The 27,798-nt window shown below is 39.7% G+C and overlaps 1 protein-coding gene across 17 annotated transcripts in view; it reads right to left on the bottom strand.

The window, feature by feature from the left end:
- ctnnd2b (catenin (cadherin-associated protein), delta 2b) overlaps nucleotides 1-27,798 on the bottom strand; it is a 185,118-nt gene that overhangs the window by 104,112 nt on the left and 53,208 nt on the right. For 16 of the 17 annotated variants that reach the window (XM_044218779.1, XM_044218781.1, XM_044218782.1 and 13 more), the window contains one exon: nucleotides 25,816-25,928. In XM_044218779.1, coding sequence (XP_044074714.1) covers nucleotides 25,816-25,928 — 113 coding nt within the window. Of the gene's footprint in view, nucleotides 1-25,815; nucleotides 25,929-26,832; nucleotides 26,908-27,798 lie in introns of those variants that run through there. The other variant, XM_044218788.1, reaches the window with a different exon arrangement.

Here is a 27,798-nt window from a genome sequence, read left to right as displayed (position 1 = left end):
TTATTTGCAGTTGGATAAAAGAACAGATGGGAAGCGTAATGCTTGGTAATTTCAAATAATGATCAACTGCTGTTGTACATTCTGATCTGATATTTTCAGCTGCTTCAAAGAGTGCATTTTGGCTATTTGGTGCTATTCCTAGAGAAAAACAGGTAATGTCACAAATCTAACCACTGCTCTGACCACCTCATCTAACTGACTGGTCTGCTGCATTAAGGGACAGGAAAACAGAAAGAATAGAAAAGGATAGAGAGAAGAGGGAGATGGAGAAAAGGAGTATGATACACAAACAGAGAGAGGGAGAACAATAGAGATACATAGAGAGGTAGAAAATTAGGGAATATGCAGTACTACAGAGAGAAGGATAACAGACGAGAGAAAAAAGGGGAAAGAAGGAGAGTCAGAATATGAGACAGAGAGGGAGAGAAAGAGGAGAGAGCTCTGCTAAATCCAATGAGGGGGCTTAAAAGAGCGAATGCCAGAGATAGCAATGAAAATCCTGTCATTTTATCCACCCAATAAACACATTCTGAACCCAGTCCATATAATCCATCTATTTCCATGCCCTGCATTTTATCTGTTATCTGGGCTGACCACAATGGCCAGCCCTCTTGTAGACAGAGCTGTTAGATAATAGAGCCACCCATAAAGAAAAGAAACAAAACAAAGAAAAGAAAAGAAAGCAAAGGCCTTTTTAGCTCTTGGAAACCATCAAACAATAATGCAGCCATTGCTTGAGTCTATGCTAATTTAGATTCAAAAGCTAAAACCACAGTGTGGTTGTTAATTTACTCTGGACCATTTAACAGACTTTACATAAAAAACAATTCGAACCCAAAGGCTTTTATAATACAAACAAAGTAGATGACTTTTGCAAACGTAGATCTTATTTTATGCAAATATTTCATTTAGACATTAATCATGGGTTGTCAGCTACAATATTCACAGTTACCTTTAGCTGCTTTATTCACATCTCATGCAATTTGATTCACACTCTCATCACAACTGACGCTGCACTTTTGAAAAGCTTATAGTCATCTAAATAAAGTCTAAATTAGCATTAAAATGTGTCACATCAAAGTTTTTCCTTTACCATTCAAAGAAAAGCACACTTGCTTTATTCCCAAAGGCCTCATTGATATTCATTCTCTTAATTTATTTGATCATCAATCACTGCCACATGACTTTCCTTCACACATTATCATGAATTTTGGCAGTGATGCCTCCTCTTTCTGCCATCTATGAATGGTTTGATGAATATGAAAATGATGTGAATAGTATCTTTCATAGTCAGGAGACCTCAACCCAACTGAACACCTACGGAAGATCATGGATCAACGTGCCAAACAGAGCTCTTTCTTTTGTGTGACAAGTATTACATCTCACCAAGTCAGTGAGATGGAGGATTCAGCTGACTGACACAGTTTCACTTTTAAATGTGCTTTTTAAAAGTTGCCTTTTGATGCAGTATTTAATTGTAGCTTTTGCTAGGTGTTACCTAACAGAAAAAAATGTTATCTATTGATTCTTAAAGCTGTATTCATAAGGTTTTTTTGGACATTATTGGAGGCAGAACTCCACAACAAGCTGATCACCTTGTCTTTGAGCTGATATTGCTAACGTGTCAATTGCCCGTTTACACATCCAGCAGACACAGGGCACATTTGAAGTCGTGTTTCTGGCCACCTGACAAATTTAAGTCTAAAAAAATCACTCACATCCTGTTTGCTCTGTTTTGCTCTCCACCAAATCTTAAGATATAGACCTATAATTGGGTCTTTAACTGCTAAGTGCTGGGCAAGTAGCGTACAGTGAGTTCATCAGAGCTTTTTCGCTGAAAATAACTTCCCGCTGCTTCTGGAAATTAGATTGATGAGAGCTGTAAGACTGAACCATACAGTATATTTGCGGGTTGTAAATCCAAAACATTAGCTGAAACAGGCTATAAGCTGCCATACAGCTGGGTGAGATTGAGTTGAGTGATAAGTCTTGGGTTTGTCACTATGAGTGACCCCTTTCGACCCCTTTCATTAATTAATTTGAGTCATTTGACCCATTTGACCCATTGTTCATTTACATACTGACTAGCGCAGCTTTAGAGATATAGCCTAGAGACAGCTAGTTCTATGGAATGGACATGAAACATGAAACAGAAACATTTTGAGCAAAAGTAGCTGTAATGAGCTTCGCTAACTCTTATAATACTTCCATATTTCCTAAGCCACTTTACAGCATCATGAGCACATACGTGTTTTAGCATGAATGACCTCAGTGGGAATCTGAGCCACGCTCTACACAGGTGTTATTCACCTTTGCAAAGCATCTCCCGCTATCCAGTACCTTCTGTACTACCAAACATCAAGCTACCCATTATTTAGTATCTGTGTTCAATTTGTGAATTTGGGCATGTAGGCTATATGCTACATTTATAAGAACCCAGATAAGCCAAAATCCTGTTTAAGAGAAACGTGAACATGATAGCTGATAACAGCAGGAATCCTGAGACATGAAAAGCATCTGTTGTAACCTCTGTTGCTATAATATCCACAATAGTCTGTTTCTACAAGTGTAGATGACAAACATGAACAGGACATGATCCCATATATGACCTTAACTAGGACAGGAGTTGGTGTTACACCTACTCTGTGAAACTATACACCCTCAGCACTGCGAAATAGCAAGAAGCCAGTTTGCTACAGAGAGCAGTGTGTAAATGTCACAACTTATTTTTTTCCACAATAGCAATGTGCCTTTCAGAGGCTCCAGGAAAACTGTCATATAATGCAACACAAGACAGGCAGTATCGCAAGCTGAAATGACTTCAAAAAGACCCATAATTCACTGGCTGATCCCAGTGGGAGCAGGAACTATACCGAATTGCTTGGCTGTAAGCCACATAAACAATAAGTCATACAGTTGATATTAGCTAGCTTCAAGTGCTCTAGAATGATAGTAACCTTCGTCCAATTCTCCATCCTAGAAATGTCCACATAAGGTCTTTGATCATTGATCCTGCATTAGGTGTTTAGTGGGTGTTACAGCCTATTCTTTCTCAGTCAAGTTGAGCTGATTAGACATTCAGTACAACAGCTTTCATATCATCCCTCACTCTTCTTGACAAAACTGGAGTTTTACTCTTAATGCACTTTCAGACAGTGAGTGGTTACTGCTGCCACCACAGAGATCAAGCCAAGGAAAACAATACAGGAGCACATTTTACTGGTATCGGAGTACCCTGAACTATACAACTCTTCACCAGCAGTGCACAAACTTATCAATTAAAACAATGGTCTTGGAGCAACATCAGCTTCAATGTTAATGACACGAGTTAGCTAAACTTGCTATATTAATTGTCATATTACTAACCAATCCCTCTATTAACGTTACACCAAATTCACTTTTTTGAGTTTGTAAATTACAGTCACTTGGTCCCAGTCTATAGTGTTCATTGCAACAGCAGGTTTTTGCCTTTTCCCAGATAATGCTGCCCTCTAGAATAAAAAAAGAAAGAAATTTGTTAAAATGTCTTTTATCCCCTGAAGTGCAACATCACTTCCACTATCAAGGCATATCTAAGAACAGGAAACAACTGTACAGTAAAACCAACAGTAGTAATAGTTGTAGCAGCGTAGAGTTTCTTCTGAAGCTTTGCTAACATTAACTACTGGTTCATACAGCACTGGACCACTGTCTTTGTTGTCAGTGAAGGGACACTCAGAGGAGAGAGAAATCTTTCACTTCAAATGACCATTTGGTAGCAGATGTTTGGTCACTTGCCACACTGCAGCCACTGTCACTGCTTTTTGAGTCTGAATAGTTTTTTTATGAAGAGACCATGATAAAAATAAAACTGGGTGTTAAATGTATTCTTTAAACCTGCAAAAACGGATTTCTTTGGCCACTTGGGGGCAGCGGAAACAAGCTGTAAACACAACACTGACATGTAATCACTTTTTAAGCAAACTTTTTAGCTAACAGTTGTTAGTTACACATCCAGCAGACATGGAGCAACATTGATTTTAAGTCGTGCTTTGGGCCACCTGGTGAATCTAAATCCAAAATTCACTCTCTTTTAGCTCTGTTTTTGGTCTCAACTCCTGAGGGAAATATCTGTCTCTTTAGCTGCTAAACAGTTGCAGCTTGATGCCTGAAAGCAGCTCTAAAATGAGTAAAACAATACAGCAAGAACCTGTTACAGCACAAAAGGCCAGGAGTTATACATGAGACTTATAGGCAGTCTCTTATTATGAGTGTGCTGATTTAAAACCAGTTTGGAGACATGAATTAGTCCAGATGGAGCATGTGATATTAAAGGTGAACCTTGAACAGTGCTTGGAAACTTGATACCGTACAGGACCAGTGAGAGTTACAAGACAACCTGAAACATTTCACATTGTAGATCCTGTGAGAATACAGATAAACACACACAGCCAAGTGACAGAAGAAGATACAAGCTGGGTCTAGGGATGCTTTTATTATTGAAATGGAACTCCAGCATGAATTTCCTGTTGCATTGGTGGCAGTCAGACAGCCCATCAGCCAGCCAGGGTAAAAAATCCCAGGCAGACACATCCCAGAACGGCTATTGTGGACCTTTAATTACAGTCTGAGCTGGAAGATGGAGGACCCCAGTGTGCTCTGTAACTACGTGCTTTATCTTGCCAGGTCACCTGAGTTTTACCTAATTGCGCATTATGTTGGAACAATAGCTAACTGTTGCTGCTTTGTCCAGGTACTATCTAATTTGGATGTATCTCATATCTCAAGAGGGGAGAGAATTCAACGGGTTGAAAATGTCAACAGCCTCGGGAGACTGTTGAACATTGCTACTCAAAGAAGGGCCATGTTGTGCATAATGTATGGCTGGACGGTGTAATGAGATGGTACAAAATTCTTCAACCTAATGTTTAAGCCTCTGTGCAAGTTGGAGTCTGCCTTAGTGAGGGGTCCTTGAACAAGACACTGAATCCCAAGGCTGCTGTAACTGACCCTTACCCCTGACCTCTCTGTAGAAGCACAACACAAAAGGAAACTCTCACCATCGTGTTGTGTTGTCATTAGCTCTGACCACAAAGTGAATTCAGCCAACTGTGTATCAGTGTGGTTGCGTACATGCACGTGAGTCCTCATGTGGGATACAAACACGTGCTGCTAGTGGTCAAAAACTCCATATGCTTTCACTACCTGCTCACCACCAAACGGCAGAGAGACACAGTTTATGACTAGCTGGTGAACATAGTGGAGCATTTAGCAGCTAAAGATCCAGTCCCCAGGAGTGAGTTGGTAAAGACCAAAAACAGAGCTATAAGAGAGTGTATATAGGACTTGCAAATGAATAATAATAGTGCTCCATGGGTGAGGATATGTCAATGTTGTGTTCACAACTTGTTCCAGCTGCCCCCAATTGGCCAAAAAAGTAGTACTTTTAGTTGCCTAAACTTAACCAAACCTTTACTACAGACATGGCAGATGAGAAAACACAATCATGCAAATCATGTTTGTATGGATCACATGCATTTTAGAAGGCACTGACAATCAATGTCATCTTGGTGACAGGGGCGTCAGAACAAAACACTCATATCAGTCGTTTTGGAAGGAAATTACAAACCTATTTCATCATTTAGACTGGAGGACATGAGAGGCAAAAATAACTTTTCCTTAGTTTGTTTCAAGCAGAGAAGATGCACAGCAGAGAAAGTCCTGGTGACCCTGAGACAAGAGGGTGGGGTGAGATGTCTGTACTTGACGTTTGTGTGTGTTAGCACCAATGTCATCAAGTCAGATTTCTTATACATGATGAGCTTGTTTGTTAGATCACATATATCATATCATAACAAAGGTAAATGAGAAACAGAAAAAAGCTATTAAAAATTCAACTTTGTGTAGTTGCAAATGCAAATAAATTAATGCTGGTTGCCAGCAGTGCTGCAGCAGATTGCAATCAACAAAGAACACTAACTGAATGCAGAGCTCTGTGTCTGGCTGTGACTGATAATATTTTTTTGCGAAATTCTGTTCCTTTTTAATAAAAAGCTCAGCTGCCAAACTGGAGCTAGGACAGTGAAGGTGAAGGGAGATATCAGTCTCGTCTGGGTCTACAGGAATTCAGTCAAGGTGGAGTAGAGCTTCATTTCCCTCCCCTCTGCCATCTAGACAGAGAGAAAACACGAGACCCTTTGAAGCGAGTGATTAAAGCACAGCAGGACGAGGCACAGCTCGCCATTTCTGTTACTCCATCCACATGCTCCAAACAAATGGTTAGAGAGAGAGAGAGAGGCAGAGAGAGAGAGAAGCAGAAGTCTCCTGTGACCCACTAAATTGGTCAGATTGACTTCCTAGTCTGCCAGTGTGGGAGGCGGCCATTTTGACTCGGGGCCAGAAGTTAAATGAGAACCGAGCGGGAAGACATGTTGGTTCTCTGTGTGAGACCAGCCAGTCTTTCCAGAACTACCCAGAGACAGATAACATTCCTAGAGGTATCTATACGTATTTCTCTTTGCAGATAAATAATCCAGGTGCTGAAACTCCCCAACACTGCCAATCAGTCTGGATTTCTCAAAAAGAGACGTGGATAGAAATATTTCTTGACAAACATGATGTCAAAAATGATTGGCTGTGACACATCTCTCTTATGGTGCTGTACAGGCATTCGAGCCTTCCTTCGAAGCAGAATAAAAAAAACAAGCCTTTTGCATGATTACAAAGAGTCTAAGAGAGCAGCGCTTCAGGACTTCACAGAGTGGCAAGATCAGTCATCTTTTTCAGCAGAGCACCATGCAAACAAAAGCTGATGTGTGCTGACTTCAGTAGGCCAGCGCTCTCCACATCTCCTCCCCTCTTTTTGCAGTTATCAAGGGCCGAAATATTGAGCCTGTCAAAAGCTATAAATAAGTATAACTGTCAATAGACAAAACCTCCCTTTGGGATAACTGCTCAGGGGCCATTTATTAAGAAGACAGCAGTGCTTTTCTTTCTGCAGGAATTGAGGTTTTGTCTTATAATGGACAGAGTAAAACTCTGTTACAAATCATTCATGTAACATAAGCTGACATACTTTTTTACCTGCTGGTCTTAGAAGCAAAAAAGGCTACATCAAGAGAGGAAAATGCTTCCCATGCTGCTGCAAATCTTCTACGGGGAATTTGTGTTCCCGATGCTGCTGCCTGGACAAGTTCTCCTCGAAAACAGATATGTGACACAGCCCTGGTGCCAAAATACTGTGTTTAGCCCAACTGTTAGGGCTGTAGTAGCAGTGTACGGTGTTTTTTTTTCTCTCTCCAGACTGACAAGCCAAAGCTGTGGCCATACTTTCTAGCTAGCTAGATGTCAAATCAATTTGCTGGCTTTGGACTTGCACTGTTGCACACACCTACTGTACAAACACCATCAGAAGCCGTGTGCCAGGTCTCCTTATCAGCATTGATCGGGTCCAGCCGAACCACTTTACTGGATGGCAGACTTCCAGAGCTAAATTAAGGAAAACATCAGTTTGTAGCCAAAATTGCAGACAATCTATTCTCAGTCCCATTGTGCTGCTGCAGCTGACTCCCAGGTGTGCTCAGCTTTGAAACTGTCATGATTGCATTTAAGGAATTAAGTTAATTAGGTTTTGCTATCAACAGTTCATCTCATAGTGCGGTGTATGATTTTCTCCTTCACTCCCATTGTGACTGGGGCCGTTTGAACTGGCAGGAGTCACTTATCCTTGCTTGCAAGGTTTGATTCAAAATATTCAAGCTGTCTGTGAGGCTGCTGGAGGACAGGTCTAAGATCACGCAATGCACGAATTGATCCAATTGAGATCAAATTCAGTGTTCAGTCAAGTCAAAAATATTACAGATCTCACTGCTTTTGATTTCAGTGAGGGTAAAGCTGCTCTCCTTTGCAGTCCAAATAGCAGTAACATGTAACTGAAACTTCTGAAAAGTATTTACAAACCTGGTCAGGTGTATGATGGTTTACTACAAATGGCACCAATAGGATCAAACAGAACTACTTACTGCTGATTAGAAGACAGTTTGTATTTGCTGTATTTCGATTAATCACTTCCTGCGGGCAGCATCCATACCCAAGTTTTAACTGGGCAAACAGAGCGAAATTACAGTATAACGTTTCACCAAGTAGGGATTGGATGATTTTTTCTGTTGCAGCTCTTGTTGCCTTATTCTGATGAAAAGGGGTAAAATATTACATACAAATCTTTTAATGTAGATTAGAGTAGTTGTGATGAGCAGATGAGAGGAAGAACTGCTAAAACACAACAAATACCACGTAAAGCATTTGATGTCATGCATTATGTAAGCATGAGACCACTGTGCTAATGCAACAACTAGTTTTTAGCTTTTAACTTGTAACCAATGGCCTCTGCCCATATGTTCCTTATTCAACAAGTCCTCCAAATTAAACAACAAAATGCTGTTTGTCCATGCCCTCTAGAACGACACACAGAAGTATTTTCTGATCTGAGACCCCTGTCAGCCCGACAACATCATTTGTCTGTGCCTTCCAAAACCGTTACAAATCACTGCTGAAAAATACATCTGTTTTATGAACCCCAACACTGTTATTCAGTGTTTTGTCCAAGGACGCTTTGACATGTTGACGTGTCTAGGGATCAAACCGCCAACCCTGTGATCAGTGGATGCTCTGCTCTACCTGCTGAGCCACAGTTTATTGGAGAATGGTGGGTCTGACCACATTGTTAACTGGTGTTGGCGTCTTTTCTTCAAGATGAACAAAACACTTGAAGTGGAAATGTTCAACACCATGCTCAATTCTCACACAAATACAGACCTCCACATTTCTGTATTAATATTCCATCAGCATTCAGTACAGCTATTCAGTTTCTTATTGGGTGGCTGTTGTAAAGTATTTCAGCTTTAGAGTGTAAAAAACACCTCTGGCTCAAGCATACAATACAGGCTTATGGCTGTGAGATTCCTCTATTACCTTTACCTTTATTATGCACCGTAGACCACATATTACCATAGCAACCTAAGCGCCCATGTTGATTTATTGTTATTTGGGGCTTTGAGGTTGTTTGCATTATTCACTTTGATTCTATTTAATCTAGTCAAATGTTCCTACCATCCTGGCGTTTCACTTCTGTGAAAAGTAACCTATGGGGATTTTTAACAGACGTTTGATGTTTTCTTTAACTGTAGATGCTTTGCACAGTACATCACCATCATCATAAATTGGGAGAATCACTAACTGCACTACACTACTAAAACAAAAACAAAGAAAACCCGCGCCACATTCTGGTGAGATTTCTATGGTTTACAGACAGAGAAAAGGTACAACTCAGAGCCAAGGAACTTGGAACATTTCAGTGGAAAGGTGCTAAAGGGGACATCTTCCAGATTTTACTAAGGATGTACAGGACAAGAGGAACAAAGAGGTCAGATGCATATGCATGAAACGGGGACTGCAATACTCAATCCAATATGCAGCAGTGTTTTGGGTTACAGTCGGTGAAACGAGGCATCGTTTTGAGGACGCAGGCAACTAAAGAACTCAGATGTAGTGATGCTTCAGGAAAAACATCTTTTGGAAAAGGAGTTAGAATTCATGACAGATGGATTGGCTGGGCCTACCATAACACTTTCAACCAAAAAACGCAGGTGGTATCTATACTGTTCTCAAAAATGTCAAGGCAGAGAGAGAATTTAGAGACAAAGATGGAAATAATACTTTTGGTTAATTTAGCAGGACAAAATATAATTTTAGGCAACCTATATGCACCTAATGTGGAGGACCCCGACTTCTGTCTTCAACATAGGAAAATCATTTTGGACTTTGGCCACTTTCCTGTTGTTTCGGGTGGTGACTACAATCAAGTGCTTGATGTGTTCTTAGACAGATCCGGGTCTGGCATTGTTAGATCATCCAGGACTCAGGATACTACAAGGGCGTTATGTAAAGATACGGGACTATACGGTGCATGGAGACTTTTAAATCCAACTCCTCGTGAGTACGCTTTTTTTTTCAAATAGACATTCTGTCTCGTATTGATTATTTTTTGATCTCACATTCTCGCATTGAAAACACTGGAGCCTGCAGTATAGGCACAATAGCTATGACAGATCACACCCCCATTGACTTAGTCATTGCGTTTGGAGTGGCACGAGAAAGATCTAAAAGGTTGGTGGATGAACACTAGCGTTCTGCAGAATGAGGTGTCCTGTATAAACCTTCAAAATCACATTAACACATTTTTTAAAATTAATAATGGAACTGCTGAACAGGTTAATGTATGGGATGCTTTTAAAGCGAACATACAGGGAATTGTGATAAAACAAACAGTATTAATAATAAAAAAACAGGACAAATTAAAAATGTCTAAATATGAAGAAAAACTTAAAAGGCTGTTAAAGGAATACTGTGAAAATCCTAACAATGTGCCTAGTCAGTCTAGTTAAAGCTAAATATGAACTAAACACTATTTTCACAAAAGAAAGCAGAATACTCCTATATAGACTGAAACAAAAATGGTATGAGTCAGGTGACAAGTAGTAAATTGCTAGCCAGCCAATTGAAAGCCAGAGAAGCCAACCACCAAATTGGGGGGATTAGAGACAAAAATAGTATAATGAGGGTCAGATGGACATAAACAAGGCAAGAGACTTTTTTGAACACCTAAATCTCCCTCAACTTTCAGAGGAGAACATGATGGGTCTAGAGCACCCAATAACTCTGGAGGAGTTGAATAAAACAATCTAGCAACAATTAAACCGTTGCCTAGTGGGAAGACCCCAGGTTTAGACGGTATACCTAGCAAATTCTATAAGAAGTTTGTGGAGGAGCTTAGCCCTGAGATCTTAAAGACATTCAATGCTGCTATTCACACAGGGAAACTCCCACCACTCAGTTACAGACTCATTAGCCTTTTTGGGGGCTCAGATAGTCTCCCTTCTCTCAAGTAGAGATAGCAGACCTGTGTGGGTAGATTTAGAGGAAGAAGTGAACACCCCATTCGGGGCAGCAGACTGTTTGAGCCAATGTCCAAAAGCTGATATCCTGAACCCAATAATCTCTCACACTAGGAATATCTGGTATCATATACGCAAGAAAGAGGGATCATCTCCCTTCCTGGCAGGATCAGCTTTAATATGGAATAATCCAAAAATTCAAAAAATAGGAGGGAAGGTGTTCTTCAGGGGAGAATGGCACACTAAGGGGGTCAAACACATTGGATGTTTCTATCATAACAATACCTCAAGAGAACTGAGAGAACTCTTGAATCTTCAGAGAAAAGACATCTGGAGATTTCTCCAGCTTAGAGACTGTCTGTCTAAGATGGGCCCAACAGGTACCAGGTTGCCCACCCAATCTTCTATATGCTCTAAACTGAAATCATTTAGTGGTCTTTCACACTACAGGTCAACTCTACAACTACCTCATTGATGGATTTAATGGCACTACCATAGGCTTAAAAGCTGTGTGGGTAAGGGATTTAAGGGTATCATATGAAGATGATGAGTGGAAAAAATCATTGAAGGAGATACTAAATCCAATGAGAGATGCCAGGTCGAAACTTAATCAATTTAAAATACTCAACAGACTCTACTGGACACCTGTGAGAATGCAAAGGGCAGGACCAAGTCACTCAAACCTCTGCTGACGATGTAAATTGGAAAAAGGTGACACTGTCCATATGTTTCTCAATTGTCCCAACCTAGCCACCTATTGGCAAGGGGTCATGGAAAAGATTAGTGACAGCCTAGGTATTGGTGTTGGTCTTACCCCTGCTCTATGCCTCCTGAATAGCCTGAAAGGAAATGAAAGAATAGATGGGAAGAAGGCCCAGTGGCTAAAGGTTGCTCTCACTACAGCTAAGAGGGTCATATTGAGACACTGGATGGGGGGGAACAACCTTACCTGCTCTGGATGGTTCACAGCCCTATCAGAAACTGCCTCATATGAACGATTGAAATGCAAAATAAATGGGAAAACGGACACCTATACAGAAATCTGGGACCCATTTCTAACACAGATCAGGGAAACGTAAAGTAAGATAAGTCTGATGTATACATAATTTAACACCAAGCCTACAGTGCACCATGTTCAACTGGTGGGACAGGGATTGAATTATGAGATGGGAGAAAATAGTTTCCTTTCAGATCTAATATTCACTTAGCTATTTTTATGTCTACATGAGTGTATGTACGTATGTATGTTTACAGGGTATGTTTATGTGTATGTATATATTATATATTGTTGTTTCTTTTGTATTTTTAATTTTCAACTTTAATGTTGCTTTTTAATAAATGCTTTGTGATTATCCATATCAGGTCCAAAGCGCATTGGCCTGCCTTTTTGTATGTATATGAAGGAAATAATAAAAATCAGAATTGGAAAAAAAAGGAAATGATGAGAAAAACAGTAACTTCTTACAAAATGTGTCCAAAATATTGTATGAGCAGCTTTGCATTTCTTCCTGTCTACCCAAATACTGGGTAGACAATATTTAAGCTTGTGTGCTTCAGAGCAGGCTTCTTTCAAGTCAGCATGAATATGAATATGTTTGTGTCTGTGTGTGTGTGTGTGTGTTTGTGGACTAAGAAGGTCCGTTCTGCTGGCAGGTCAATAATATAGTCGCAGAAGACTGTACTAACACTGGGAGCCAGATAGTGTGCACACACACACACATAGCTGAGTGTTACGGCACAGCCTGTCTGTGGCGGTGGAGGATATTAGGCTTATTAAGAGTGTCTGGGTCTCCGAGTAACTCAGTGTGTATTTGCGTGTGTTTACAGGGTAGCAGGTTAAAAGGGCTTAACATGAGAATGCATCTCACACCCCCCTTCCTTGCCTCCGGGCTCATCTTGTTACTCCCTCCCTCTCTCAACCTCCCTTGCTCTGCATCTATATTGACTCCCTATCCCCTTCTCTGTCCTCTTTTCAACCCTCTGTCCTCTTTTTCTCTGCATTCCTCCCACAGGTTTCTGTCTCCTTTTTTATTTCAAAAAAGACAGACTTTCTCCAACATTAATTTTGTAACATCTTTGGAAAGATTTTTGTTCAAAATGACTTACTGTGGAAATATGGATGTCAACAGGAGGACATCACACCGCAGCTGAAAATGATGCCTCAATATAAGTAATAAAAGGCAGGAAGCTAAAATACCATGTAAAATACTTACTTATATTTACTATCTATTTTAAATTAAGTTTGACTGGCCTAATGGTTGTAGATAAATGGTTGTAGACAATTTGGGTCAAAGATGAGTTTCTGAGTTACTTTAGTACAAAACAGTCAGCCAATTCAATTTGAAAAAGATCACAGACACAGTTACTACTTGTTATTATACGTGTTGAATTTGAAATTCATGTCATTTGACCAGTCATTATGGCCACGTCCCAAATTAGCTGTGGGCCCCTATTGACCTAGCCTGGTTCTAGACCTCTTAATTACTGCCCACATCTTCAACAAGTGGCTGTGCTTGCTGTCATTACAATACTATCTTATAGACCGCACACTGTGGGTTTGACAATGTTGTTTTCTGGGGTTTTATTTAAAGAATGTTCAAATGAACACATCTCAGTAGGAAGGATAAAAAAAAATGACATTTGTTGTCTTCACTACAATGACATTGAGCTGTTTCCTCCTCATTATCTGATATTTCTTCAGAAAGACCTTATAAACAGAGCTGGTGGAAGTGTTTTGCTGAGCGACATACTGACACATTAAATAATTTGAGGGAAAACTTGGTGATAATACAACTGTAATACATAAACTGGAAAGTAACTAAAGGGATCCTTGATTGACTAGAAGTTACGTTTGCATATTTTAGAGGAAGGTTGGCTTTCTACTGTACGTAAGTCTTTATTCATTTTTTGCATTCATTACATTCAAATCACAGTGACCAGGTACTCCTTTGCAAAACTAAACACTAAATAGTTTTATAAATTTCTCAAGGACAGTTGTGTTATGCACTTCTTCACTTCTAAATTTCTCAAGGACAGTTGTGTTATGCACTTCTTCACTTCTAAATTTCTCAAGGACAGTTGTGTTATGCACTTCTTTACTGATTACCTTCTTACTATACAAGTAGACAAGCTAGCAAGGGTACAGAAAACTAGCCTATAGCAGTCTGCTGTCTCTGACCCTTGCCTTGCAGGTCGTAGTGGTCCCTTAGGGTCCCCCAACCAAGTTACTGTACATCCATGAAAAACAGCGACAGAAAAATGGCCACCAAAACTGGGACAAGTGTGGCTAAGGTACAGCTGTAGAGGTCATTGTACAGTCAACTTAGAGAAATAACAAACCTTAAATCTGCATATTTCATTGCTCATAGAAACTACTACCTACCTCCTTAACAACTGAAAATGAAGTCGGCAGGACAGATAGGTCACTCACAACTGATTATTTAGGACGCAACAGAAATAAACTAACATGAACACAATGTGAGGCGGAATGACTGACATGAAAGACCAGTTATCCCCATTTGTGGTAATTTGACAGGTAGACAAGACAGGTAATGATACATTGTGTTTCAGCTGTGCATATTCCCAAACAAATATGTAATAAATCAAATTTCTACAATCACAGTGCCCCTAAGGGTCTGTGGCCCCCGGGGCATTTGACTGCTCTGCCAAGCCTTGTCTGTCTGTCATAAAGTAAACTGACAATGCTTGTCCTTTATTGCCAATAACATTAAAATAATAATTGCAAGAAACATCTACTCCATTACAGAAAAACAGTAAAAATAATTTTCTACTTCCACTCTTGCAACTGAAATCACAGTGTGTGAAATTGCATTGGGTCTTCTGCTAGATAAAAACTGGTGTCATATCATTGTACATGAGTCTGGAACAAACAGCAATGGGCAGACATTTTTGAGCAATACCAATACTTTTGAAAACCTGGAAATGATGAACCACATTAATTTCAGCTACATTAACAAACATCCTCTGTCTTCCCCCATTTCCCATCCTGCCTCGCTCTGCTCTCCATCCACCTGATCAACAGAGCTCCCCTCTCTTTGCTCCACATTCCCTCCATAAGATCAATACGAGTTCAGTGCGGATCACACCGAATGCTAGTGTTTAAAATGTAACTCGCATCCTCTTTCCTATTTCCTCTCACTCCCAGATCAATAACAAAAACACACACACGAATCCACCACTGTCATCATCAAGCAGTCAGCCTTCTCTGGATCAATGGAGGTTTAAAAATGAACATCCTCCTCACCTACATCATCAAAAACAACATCATCATCATCATTATACTTATTGTATTGCCATATTTCTGAGCTGATGAGGACATGCATGAGAATTTAAATCCAAATGGTGTGGAAAGGGATAAAGTGCTGAGTGTAAATGAGCGTATTGATATTATTTAATATCAAAGCCTGACACATGAGTGCACTGCTCTGATGTTGCTACAGGATTTGCTTAGCCAATATCAAGATGTGCTTATTTTCTTTTCCTTTTATTCAATAATAACTTTTAGAGCCTTTCCAACTTTTCAAAATACCAGATGGTTCATCCGAGCTGCACTCTACATTCGGGGACACTGGCCGAGAGGTAGTGGCCTTTAACTAAAAGTCTTTGTGCATTTCATCCATGCACAACAACAGCATAACCATTCAGAGCACTGGCATTTAGAGAGGAGCGTGTAATGTGATTCCAAATGATGCAGTTTATGGGCATGATGGAGACAGGAGTCTAAAATATCCACCCCCAAAAAATAAAAACAAAAAAAAGACCCAAACACATTGGTGATCCTGAGTAGAATAAAGGCCCAATCACACAGCAGAGAAGTGCAGTCACTAAAGTGGTTCAAATGTCATCTTAACATAACACTTCCTAATTGTTTGGGGTCCCACAGAACTCAGCACTCCATTAAATGTTTTGTCTTTGCTTTTATTCAAACCCATGTAGAAAAGTAACTGTATAATGCTGTGGTTGGATACATTCCAAATGCATTTAGCAAGAAAATCACATCAAACAAACCTTGTGAATCTTGCATAATGATCATGATGCAACAGGTGGAGCAGCCTCTCACAAATTAAATTAACTAATCCATCAATTTATGCCTGAATTGTCTCTCTGAATATTGTTCAAATAAAATGAAAATGTTGTTTTTAGTGATAAATGAACGCTAAAAAACCACAGACCTTCCCCGGGCAAATCAGATGTCCATCCAATAAGTTTCTACTGTGTGTAAGTGTGCGTACAACAGTATTTAACCCCTGAAACAGTGGTGTGCAAAAGTGTTTGCCCCCTTCCTGATTTCTTTTTTTTTTTTTTGCATGTTTGTCACACTTAAATGTTTCAGATCAAACAAATTTATATATTAGTCAAAGATAGCACAAGTAAACACAAAATGCAGTTTTTAAATGAAGGTTGTTATTATTAAGGGAAACAAAATCCAAACCTACATGGCCCTGTGTGAAATAGTGATTGCCCCCTAAACCTAATAACTGGTTGGGCCTTCGCAGCAACAACTGCAATCAAGCGTTGTGATAACTTGCAATGAGTCTTTTACAGCGCTGTGGAGGAATTTTGGCCCACTCATCTTTGCAGAATTGTTGTTATTCAGCCACATTGGAGGGTTTTCGAGCATGAACTGCCTTTTTAAGGTCATGCCGCAGCATCTCACTAGGATTCAAGTCAGGACTTTGACTAGGCCACTCCAAAGTCTTCATTTTGTTCTTCTTCAGCAATTCAGAGGTGGACTTGCTGGTGTGTTTTGGATCATTGTCCTGCTGCAGAACCCAAGTTCGCTTCAGCTTGAGGTCATGAACAGATGGCTGGACATTCTCCTTCAGGAGTTTTTGGTAGACAGCAGAATTCATGGTTCCATTTATCACAGCAAGTCTTCCAGGTCCTGAAGCAGCAAAACAGCCCCAGACCATCACACTACCACCACCATATTTTACTGCTGGTATGATGTTCTTTTTCTGAAATGCAGTGTTACTTTTACGCCAGATGTAATGGGACACACACCTTCTGAAAAGTTAAACTTTTGTCTCGTCAGTCCACAGAGTATTTTCCCAAAAGTCTTGGGGATCATCAAGATGCTTTCTGGCAAAAATGAGACAAGCCTTAATGTTATTTTTGCTCAGCAGTGGTTTTCGTCTTGGAACTCTGCCATGCAGGCCATTTTTGCCCAGTCTCTTTCTTATCTTCTGTTGCATAATAGCCAAACCTTACATGGATTCAGATGTGAATTTGATACAGCATTCTAGTGAGGCTGACAGACTTTGGAGTGGCCTAGTCAAAGTCCTGACTTGAATCCTATTGAGATGCTGTGGCATGATCTTAAAAAGGCAGTTCATGCTCGAAAACCCTCCAATGTGGCTGAATTACAACAATTCTGCAAAGATGAGTGGGCCAGAATTCCTCCACAGCGCTGTAAAAGACTCATTGCAAGTTATCGCAAACGCTTGATTGCAGTTGTTGCTGCGAAGGCCCAACCAGTTATTAGGTTTAGGGGGCAATCACTATTTCACACAGGGCCATGTAGGTTTGGATTTTGTTTTCCTTAATAATAACAACCTTCATTTAAAAACTGCATTTTGTGTTTACTTGTGTTATCTTTGACTAATATTTAAATTTATTTGACGATCTGAAACATTCAAGTGTGACAAACATGCAAAAAAATAAGAAATCAGGAAGGGGGCAAACACTTTTGCACACCACTGTATGTCATCATGTCAAAGTCATGAAGCATCAAGCTGCTAAAACAATGTTATGTATGTTTATTGTTAAAGATGACAGAGGTGAATTCACAAAGAATGAATTGCAGCCGCTGATAGCACGAATTGCGCATCATTTGCAACCGCTATCTGTGCTGTCTCAAGGTCCGATTCACAAAAGATATTGCGCTAATGATATTACCGCGCAAACATGCCCATAAAGTTTTGCAGCCATTGCCACTGTTTTGCGTCTGTTAAATGTTCATCTACAATTTTCTGTAGTGGCCCTGTTAATATTTGTTCTTAAGGTGTACTGAAGTAGCATATCACATGACATGATTAAGCAACATTTGAGTCAAAAAATCTTATAAATGCAGTTGCAAGAACAACAGCCACTTACGTGGAAAGAGATTTGATTTGAAAGAGAATTTATTCTAATTATAAGTATAACTATTCTAATTATCTAATAACTCCCCCGGCTCTTTCATTTGTTTCTATCTACGGCATGTCTCTCATTTTTCTATGACTCACTCTGTGTGGAGTGATAGTTATTTGTGGTGCTTTAACTGTGCGCTCTCCCTCATGCCTCTGGGCGAATGGAGAGCTGTTTTCTCTCTTACTCTGCTCTCTGCTGGACTGTTACTGTGCGTAACCATCGTCTCCGCTTCTTGCAGCAGCAGGTTTTATGTTGTTTTCCAGTTTCATTCCCTCATGGTGAATATCAGGTACTGTCTCTGTGCCACCTGTATGCATATGATGTACTGTGAAGCGCTATTGCTTTGCCTGGCTACAATCATTGCTCACTAGAAAGTCCGGGTTTGACGCCCCTTTATAAATGCGCTTCAGTTACCACCAACTCTCTGAAGATGCTAATTTCCTTCTAACTGCGTGTGATTATTAGCGCTGGTGTTTGTGAATTTTACCTTGTTTTTCAATTAGGCTCATTTGCATAGAAAGGGGCTGGGCAGACATTAACTCTACTACATTGCTTCGCACAGGTAGCAGCTACAGTATGCATATGAACCCTCATAGTATGTTTTCCTCATTAACAATATCGCAGCCATATTTATATATGTCACGTGGAATGTGCATATGCATTGCTGAGGCTATAGTTGGGCCTTAATTATTTGTTGTTGCGACTATGGAATTTGTAACAAAGAAATGCATAAATAAGACTAGGCGCAGATCTGTGGCATTTGAAAGTCAAATGAAACACCTGAATCACTAATGAATCAAAATACTACACACTAGCAATAACAATCAGTTTTATATGTTCAAAAATAATATTCAACACTATCAATTAAAGGTGACAAAAGTGCCAGCTGGTGTTGTGTCTAAATCTGTTTTCCAATTGATTTGTGTTTCCCCTTACATTTGGAATTAGATGTTGGATGCTATCTGAGTTAATAAAGTTAATAAATTGCCAATAGGGTAAAAAGATTCAATAGGTTACTGTAGGTGAGCGGGCATCAGTTTAAACAGGATGGTGAGCTTTCTTTGATGTTGTTGATGAGTTAAAGGAAAATTACCTATTTTTAGGTGTTGTTTTTATACTTTTAGCCCTTATTCCTATTAGTTCTAATAATATTTTACTCACCAACAAGACCTGAGTTGTAAAAGAACATTTTTTGCCTGACAGGCCTGATATTGGCTCTTTGACTGTTGGAAATGTTCTACATGGAACTATAATGCACTCTTCAGATTGCCTCCCAACTCTTTTCCTTCAAAGGACTATTAGGAACCTTTCTTTGAAAAAAGAGGTTTCAATTTAATAAAGACAGGTAATAGTTCTCAGCAAAACTGCACCAGCAGTTAGTGTGTGTGTGCCGAGGAGAAGCAGCGGGAGAGCCACAGCTTAGACTCACAGCTTCTGGGTAATGGGCCCTCGTTGGGCTCGCTAGACGGGTCGCATGTTCCCGCCAGACGAGTGGCGGTGGGTCTTGCCGGGTACTGCAGTTAAAGCCAAGGCTTATGCATACACATACATACACACACCACTCAGTGGGCAGATAAGCACGCAGCCGCCCAGCCGATTACCAAACAAATGTCGCAAATATGCACAGCCAAAAGAGGCAGACAAATAGCTGGCCCTGGGAGGTGGCTATTCCTCGGCCAGTAGAGTGGAGAGGCCACCACGGTGCCACCAGAGCTCAGATATCTGTATCTACTGGATGTGTGCTCGCTGTCAGAGGTCCACTTGGATGATTAGATAAAGGAACTGTAGCCAGGGAGCACGTAAACACTAGGCAGAGTGACGTACCAACAGAGAGAGATACTACTCTTGTTCTCTAGGGTGTTTCCTCCTTTCTTATACTGTATTTCTTTGGTCAAAATCAACGGGTTACTCTGTTACTTCCAAACTTCCAAATCAAAGATTGCTAACCCACGATGTAGCTTGGCGAGATCAGAGTCAGCGAACCAGAAAAATGCACCAAAACCATGCTCTAATCAAGGCCTAAGTCTGACTAGTGAATGTGTTTGCATGTGTACAACCAAACCCAACTGAAACCGCTTCAGGACTCAAAATAATCATTCTTAACAGTACTTTGGCAACCTAACCTTGTGTTTGGATCAGAAAGACAAATGAGATTGCTTTGAGAGGGGTCAGATAAAGATGGTGAAGACAACTGAAAAAAAATGAAAAGAGAAGAGAGAGTTAGCTAATAAGGCAAGAGACTATAAAAGTGAATGGTGGGGAAAATGAATAACAAAAGAAGCTGAGGAGGAGTAGAGGGGGATGGTTTCCCTAAGGAAAAACAATTCTGTTTCCTCGACTTCAGTGATAGCTGGCAGGAAAAAAAGCTTGGCTAACTAAATAACAGCTCAGGAATTTGGCATTATAGCTATTTCATTTGGCTAATGTACACCGTTATAAAATATGTGATACACTTGTTGCACACATTACTCTGTCAATGAAATATTGAGCGCAATATGGTTAAAAATATTGACTAAAGCAACACAAAGATCATTCATTATAATTGCTGAAGCCACCGCAGAGACTTGAGTGAGAAGATGTGGTTGGTAATTGAGTGACAAATAGAAAAGAATAGAGCTTCAATGGTGAACACTGACATGTACAAAACACCACTATCCCGGCCATTTACAATTCACTCTGTTCATTTCCTCCTCTTATGTCATCTAAACCCAGAAGAATCACCAAAGTATCACTTGCAACCTTGACATTTGAGGCGGAATGGTCCTTTTACTGATGAGGCTTCTTTAAACACACAAAAACATTGTCTCAGACTGATCAACATACACACACACACACACACACACAGAGTGGATTTGTGCTTTTTGAAGTGATAAAGCAGCAGCATATGTCGTGGCTGACACTGTGACCTGTGGTGACTGATTAAAACTGGAGACAAAGGCAGAGCTGAAGATCTCATTAGCACCTCTGAAAGTCTTTTATCTTCCACAACACAACAGGAGCGGATTCCTGAACTGCCAGAATCCCCACAGTCACACAGCTGAACTTAACACTGATTTATAATTCAACTTTTCTGTGGTTTAACCTGTCTATCTGGGCACAGATGTCCATTATTTCAGGTACGTCATTACTTGCTTTTTAATAGAGTTGTCAAATCCAAATATCAAAGACAAAGACCGTCAACATAAAGGACTTCTAACTAAAAACCTGGAAATTTGGTGCATGATCCCCATGATTTTCAGTAGTTGCAAGGATGTTCAGAGTTATTTTATTTTCTCTCCTCACCTTATTTCTCAAGTTAATACAGGACAAGCCCATGAAAGGCTACACTGAACACTGTTACACAGTCCCATCGTCTATTGTTTTGTTACTTTCTATCTCATGCAGGCATCAGCCAAGGTGTCTGAAAACCCCACACAGCCATTGTATTGTCCCTGGTCATAACAACACTGGTTATATTATATCTACTGTGCCTCAGTCTATCAACCTGTGGTTTGTCTGGGAGTAGAAACTAGAGCTGCTCCTTTGGGAAAGCCAATAAGGCTGTCTGTGAAGGAGTTTCCAAAGAAACACTAATACATCAGAATCAGAAATACTTTATTGATCCCCGAAGGGAAACTCTTTAAATACATGCTTCCTGGCTAGAGCAGTTCCAGATTTTACATGATACTACAGATGCAAATCTTAACTGTCAGCAGTATTATCCTCCAAATGATATATTTAATACATTGTTTAATGAACTTTGGAGTGAGAGGTGACCGAGTTGATCATTCTTGACCATTTGGATAACTATGAGTTTAGAAGAAACAACTAATATAGGCTAACATAAAACTCATCTCAGCTCCAGAAAAAAAGCGAGTAAGTGGAGGATATTTTTGTCAAAATACTGTTTCCAGGGACAGGTATGAACCTTCATGCTCATTTACTGTTAAATACTAATATACTGTTCTTCGGGAAGCAAAAGTAAGTAGGAGTGAGAAATGGTAGCTAGCAGCAGTTATGCTAGCCCGGACCACACCTACAAACTAGCTCTTGCTAGAGGTGAGAAATGACCTGATTCCTACACTGTCCCGAACTGCAACTGGACAGTCTGGATATAGAACATGGTGAGCCAGAGGACTAACAAACATTTTTTACTTTTATCATCTAACATACCTTGCTAAAGAAGAAAACAAAATACTGTACCAGCCTAAATGTATCTGGGCCATGCAAACATACTTATGCTAACCTAGCTAAACAAAAACAGAGGAAATAAAAAGAAAAATACATTATACATCAAAATGACAAAATGAATAAACTCAAAACACTGCAACAATTTGAATTTAGTTTTACTTCCAGCAAATTAGTTGAACTGCTGTGTCACCATATATAATGTGTCTCGCTACAAATGCTACCAAGATAGATTCCTGTACATGTATTGTAGCTGCTGATTAAATGTTGCCCCTTCTGTTCACCGGGACAAGCAGTGATGAATAAAACTATTCAGAGCAGCAACAATACTAATGTTTCAGAGGTAATTGAACAATAACTCCTACACGCTTTAGGCACTACAAACCTCTGGCATATTGCCTTTGTGGACTTGTGTGTTTTGCCAAACCATTTGTCCATTTAGTAATTATCTCCAAGTCAAACAAAGTGGATGGCCTATAAAAAGCAATGGAAGACACTGTAATCCACAAGACGCTCTGCTCCTCACTAAATAATAAACCCATCTAACTGAGTTTGCAAGACGGCAACCTTTATTCCATCTGTGTGCAGCTGGGTGATGAAGTGGAAGACGTGTTTTTTTGGACTCCACACCTCTTCCATCTCCCATGTTGCTGCTGTTTTAAATGGGGGCCCTCAATTCAGCCCTGTGACAGCATTGAGGAGCTAAATGCTTGCACCAGTTAATTAGACTTGTGAATGAATCGGTTTTAGGCCATCTCCCCGCTCTTTGTTGGTCCACCCCTCAAATTGAAATGAGAATTACAATGCCGGCAGATGAGTAATTAGTTTGAGAAGGATGGAATCCCCACTCGCCTAACGGAATCAAAGAAAAAAGATGATGGATTGTGTGCGTTTATTTATGTGTGTGTATGAGAGAGAGAGTGAGAGAGAAATGGAGACAGAAGCTTTAATCGCGTTACATTGTCCTGAGAGGCAGGCTAAGTGCATTACCTCTATTGTGTCAGGAGTGCTGTTTTCACATTGGGACTGGTATGGAATGTGTAGAATGTGTTCTTTGAGCTCAGAGCAGAGATGAGGCTCGAGTCCAAACTCAATCAGCAGCAGATAATATGACAGTTTACCTCCTAATCCCAAAAAAGAAGGCCCTGAACAGACCAAGGAAAGCCTGTGACAGCTGCACATTGTTTAATTCTTTCTGAGAAGTAACTGCTGTTTTTAATGGACAATAAATAGTGTGTCATGTTTCTAATGCTGAGGATTTGCTTCATGCCAACAGACCTGAGCCAAAATTCATTTAAACTACGAAAAGCAGCTGCTCTGATCAACCTGGAATATTATACGTGAGTTGGCACGATTTTGCCGCAAAAGAATGTCATTTTGTTCTCTACTACTGCACAAAACCCACGTATTCTGAGATATGTTGTCACACCTGAATATCACAAACGAGTAAATGAGTGGAATTTCAAGAGATTAGGTTTGTATGTTAGCAAGCACAACAGAATGCCATGTCGGTTTCTGGCAAATCCAAAATGCAGGAGAAAAAAAATTAGAAATATATTATATAGTATAGAATCTGCGGCTATAACATTCTAATACAGGTTATATGAAAATCCATACTGAAGCATTCATTATTTATATGAGAAATGATCCTTCAGCCACAAAAAGATCTTGATTCATTCCTAATGCATTTCTGAGCTCAAAGGCCCTACAGTATGTGTAGTTAATGTGCAGTGAAGAGCTTCGGCATGGCAACTTGATCCGATCAATAAACTTTAGTCTGCCAGTGAGTTTTTGACAGATCTGTATTCTTTCTCGAGGCACACCATGCACATGCAGTTAGTTTTATAAGAGGTCTCAAGTTACCATCCTTGAGCTTTTATTGTACTTTTCTAAAAGTGACTCCTGACTGAGCAACATGTTTTATAAAGTGATTAAGACTTAATTACTTCATGTCATCTTCACCTCCCTGTTGTTATTCTGCATGTTTATTTAGAAGAGCAAGACGATGGATAATAACAGTGAGAGCTGATAACAGCTAATATGTGTTCTTAAAATGAGGTCAGATAAAGTGAACATAATTACTGGAATGCAGTTGGATAAAAACTTGATAAGTAAAAACTGTTCTTTGTACTGTAAAACATTCAAGTAGACTGAACATTTCTTATGTGTTAAAGTTGCTCTGGAGACAAAAATATTCTCATTAGTTGAATTAAATTCTAGTGGGTAGGAAGTATGACCATCCATGATGTTGCTTTACAAGCCTAGTAAATTTGCTAGCATAATTAGTAATAGGCTAGCTTGGCTATATGTTAAAACTGCACTAATCACAACTGGATTAACTGACTACAGTTAATATGAAAGGAGTAACTCGTAGTCATGTGTGGGTTACAAAGAACTACTGCAGTTCTGTTCAGCTCTACAGGCCGTTTTAGCATCTTTCAGCTTACTGTTTTGGTTTAATGACCCACGTCTTTACTGTTTTGGTTCACTCTCAGTGTTCTTATCAACTTTGTTTCCAGACAAAAATGCTCCGATAAACCCACTGTACACTACCTTTCCCAGCAAAAAACACCAGACAGACAAAGTAGCTACTTTTGTAACTACCTGGTGAACACAGTGAAGCAGCTAAAGATTCACATATTTCCCTCAAGAGTTGGCAAAGACCTAAAGAGAGCTAAAAGAAGAGCGAATATTACATTGGTGGGTGGTCAGAACAACAATTTCAAATAAATGCTAATGTTGCTCTGTGTCTGCTGGATGTGTTAGATTAGGTAATTACTTGCTAACACTTTGCCATAACAAATTGATTAGGTGATAATATGACAATGTTGTGTTTACAGGTTGTACACAAGTAGCCAAAAATTCTATCATTGATGCTTTAAATTGGACAGTCAGTTAAGCTAACTAGCTAGGTAGCTCTGATTGAGAGAAATGTCTGTATTGTGAAAATGATAATTTGAGAGTTAAGTACAGGTAGGGGCAGCTAGTCCTTTCAACAATTAATTTATTTGCTTACATTGCAACTGTCTCAATATTACTGCAATTATTTATTAAAGATAAATGCTACACATACTGCAGCTCCTTTGAATATATTTGAGCAATGAGACATAAACTTATAGCAATGGACCACGCTACAACTCTGCCAAAGCAGGCAAAAGGGAAGCTAAAGCAACCACATTTATGTATCTCTTCCACTCTTGATACGTGTTAATTGTGTAAATCCATAAGAAAACAACAATATAAATACATGTTGCAGCTCTGCCAAGTAACTGCTGTAGTAGGTGCGTTGGTACAAAAGAAGGAGCACGATCTGGTGCACGAGAGGAATGCAGAACGATCTCTCTCTCTCTGTGACTTCCGAAGCAAAACAACAGTGTTTGTGGTGAAATGTGGTTTGAACCATAGAGATGAATTTTGGACACAAATCAAGGAGTGCACCTCTAATGTGACCAGCTGTAAAGCCAGTCACCTGCAAGAGCACAGCTGACACACACAGGTAGAGTGTTCAGAAGAGGATCTGACGGGTGTGAGACAAACATACACACAGACACACACACACACACACCTGATGCTAGTCATGCTTCCAGTCTCAGATCCAAGCTTGCATCTCTCCAGCTGACTGGCAACAATCTGTCGTTCAGCTTCCAGCTCCCTGGTCAGACGTTCAAACTGCAACTCCTGGAGAGAGAGAGAGAGAGAGAATGTGTCAAAACATTCTGTCTATTTATTTTCTGTCACATTTACAGTCCTCCTGAACATTATTTTGGCTCCGTTGTCTCTGACACATTTTTAATTGTTGTGAAATGGACTCTGCAGTCTGTGGTGGGAAAACAGGCCAGATATCACTGTGTCTGCCAGTTTCACACTGCCAGATATTCACTGAGAAGTTTGATATGTCGCAAAACTGTGACACCAACCTAAAGCCATCCCAAATGTGACATTTGTTATTCTGCCACTGGGAAACTAGGAAACAGAAGTTTGGGGGGTTTTGAGAGAAGAATTTTGTTCTTTTTTGACATTAGTCTACTGCTTGCCTGTATGGGGCGCCGATTATAAAGTAAAGTTAAATTAACAGCAACATTTCGCCACATTTAGCCCCAAACAACATTTTAAAAAAGTGGGGTGAAATTTTTAAAGTCACTTTTTTACCAGCAATATCTGTGAACTTTGTCATATTAACCTTTCTTGCAAAAAAAATATATTAAATATGTCAGTGTTAAATGTAAATATTAAATGTTAAATCTAAATGTTAAATGTATTATTATTATTATTATTATTATTATTATTATTATTACTTTTATTTAAAACATTTAGATTTAACATTTAGCATTGAAATTCAAAATTTAAAGTGGCAGTCGAGTTCAGTCCTGGTTGATTTCACGACACCTAGTTACTGATGGTAGCAGCAAATGCAGTTTCATTCTACAGGTCGCAGAATTCTGGGGGCAACAAAACAAACTGTGGTCATCTGAATAAAGAAGTCAAGCAATAATTGGTCTTTTTCCATCATTCTGTGAGCAACCGTGATCTGATGTTGTGCTGCACGCGGCTTGAGCAGGGCACAGTGAAAGGAGTTGGCTACCTGGCTGAGGAGTTGGAGGTGTGCGGCCTGTCGCCTGCTGCTCTTCATCTAACAGCTCACTGCGGCTGCTCCTGACTCTTCCATTACTCCCTGCAATATTTCAAACTGCCACTGTCAAAAAAAGTGCCGAAAATGACCGTTGTCATGTTTTGTAGACGTATTTTGGATGAACGATAGCTTTCAGTGTCAAACCCACTGACAAACACTTCGCATTTCCTGTGACACCTTCATAATAAAAGTCAACTCATGTTTCGCTAATTAAATGCTTTTAATGTGAAGCTGCAGCAGTAGGAAACGTTCGGTTTGCATTAGCAGTTACTTAATACATCTATTGGTGATAGTGACTTAATAGACATTTATTTAAACGAAAATCTTCAAGATTGCCACTTTAACATTTAGATTTAACATTTAGGTTTAACATTTAATACGTACATTTAACATATGACAAAGTTCACAAATATTGCTGTAAATCTGGTAAAAAGTGACAAAAATTCACACCACTTTTTTAAACATTGTTTGGAGCTAAATGTGGCGAAATGTTGCTGTTTTTGGTAATCTGTGGACAATACAATGCTTCATTGTGGGAGTTCTTGCTGTGCCAAATCAGGAGAATAAAACCTTGAATGCTGGAGGTTAGTGTAAATCGACAGGTATTAGTGTTACTCTTAATGACGCCTAAATTCCTGGAGGACTACATTTACACAACAAAAATGCTCCATTCTTGTAAACAATGGGCCTCATTTGCAAAGTTTCCATCCAAATTTTAAACGGATTTCCAGAAAATCTGCAAAAGAAAATGCGAATTAGTGCACATTTCCATCCACTACCATCATGTGAATATTAGGAGTTGGTTCATCGAACTCAAACTATGTGGAAACGTGATGAAATTCGCCGTTTGTGTTTGTTTCATAGATTCATTTGAGGACGGTTACAGTCTCCTCATCGCTCCACACAGATGTGATGTTT

This window comes from Siniperca chuatsi, linkage group LG13 (assembly GCF_020085105.1).
Source record: "Siniperca chuatsi isolate FFG_IHB_CAS linkage group LG13, ASM2008510v1, whole genome shotgun sequence".
NCBI lineage: Eukaryota > Metazoa > Chordata > Actinopteri > Centrarchiformes > Sinipercidae > Siniperca > Siniperca chuatsi.
This window is presented reverse-complemented; position numbering and strand designations above follow the sequence as displayed.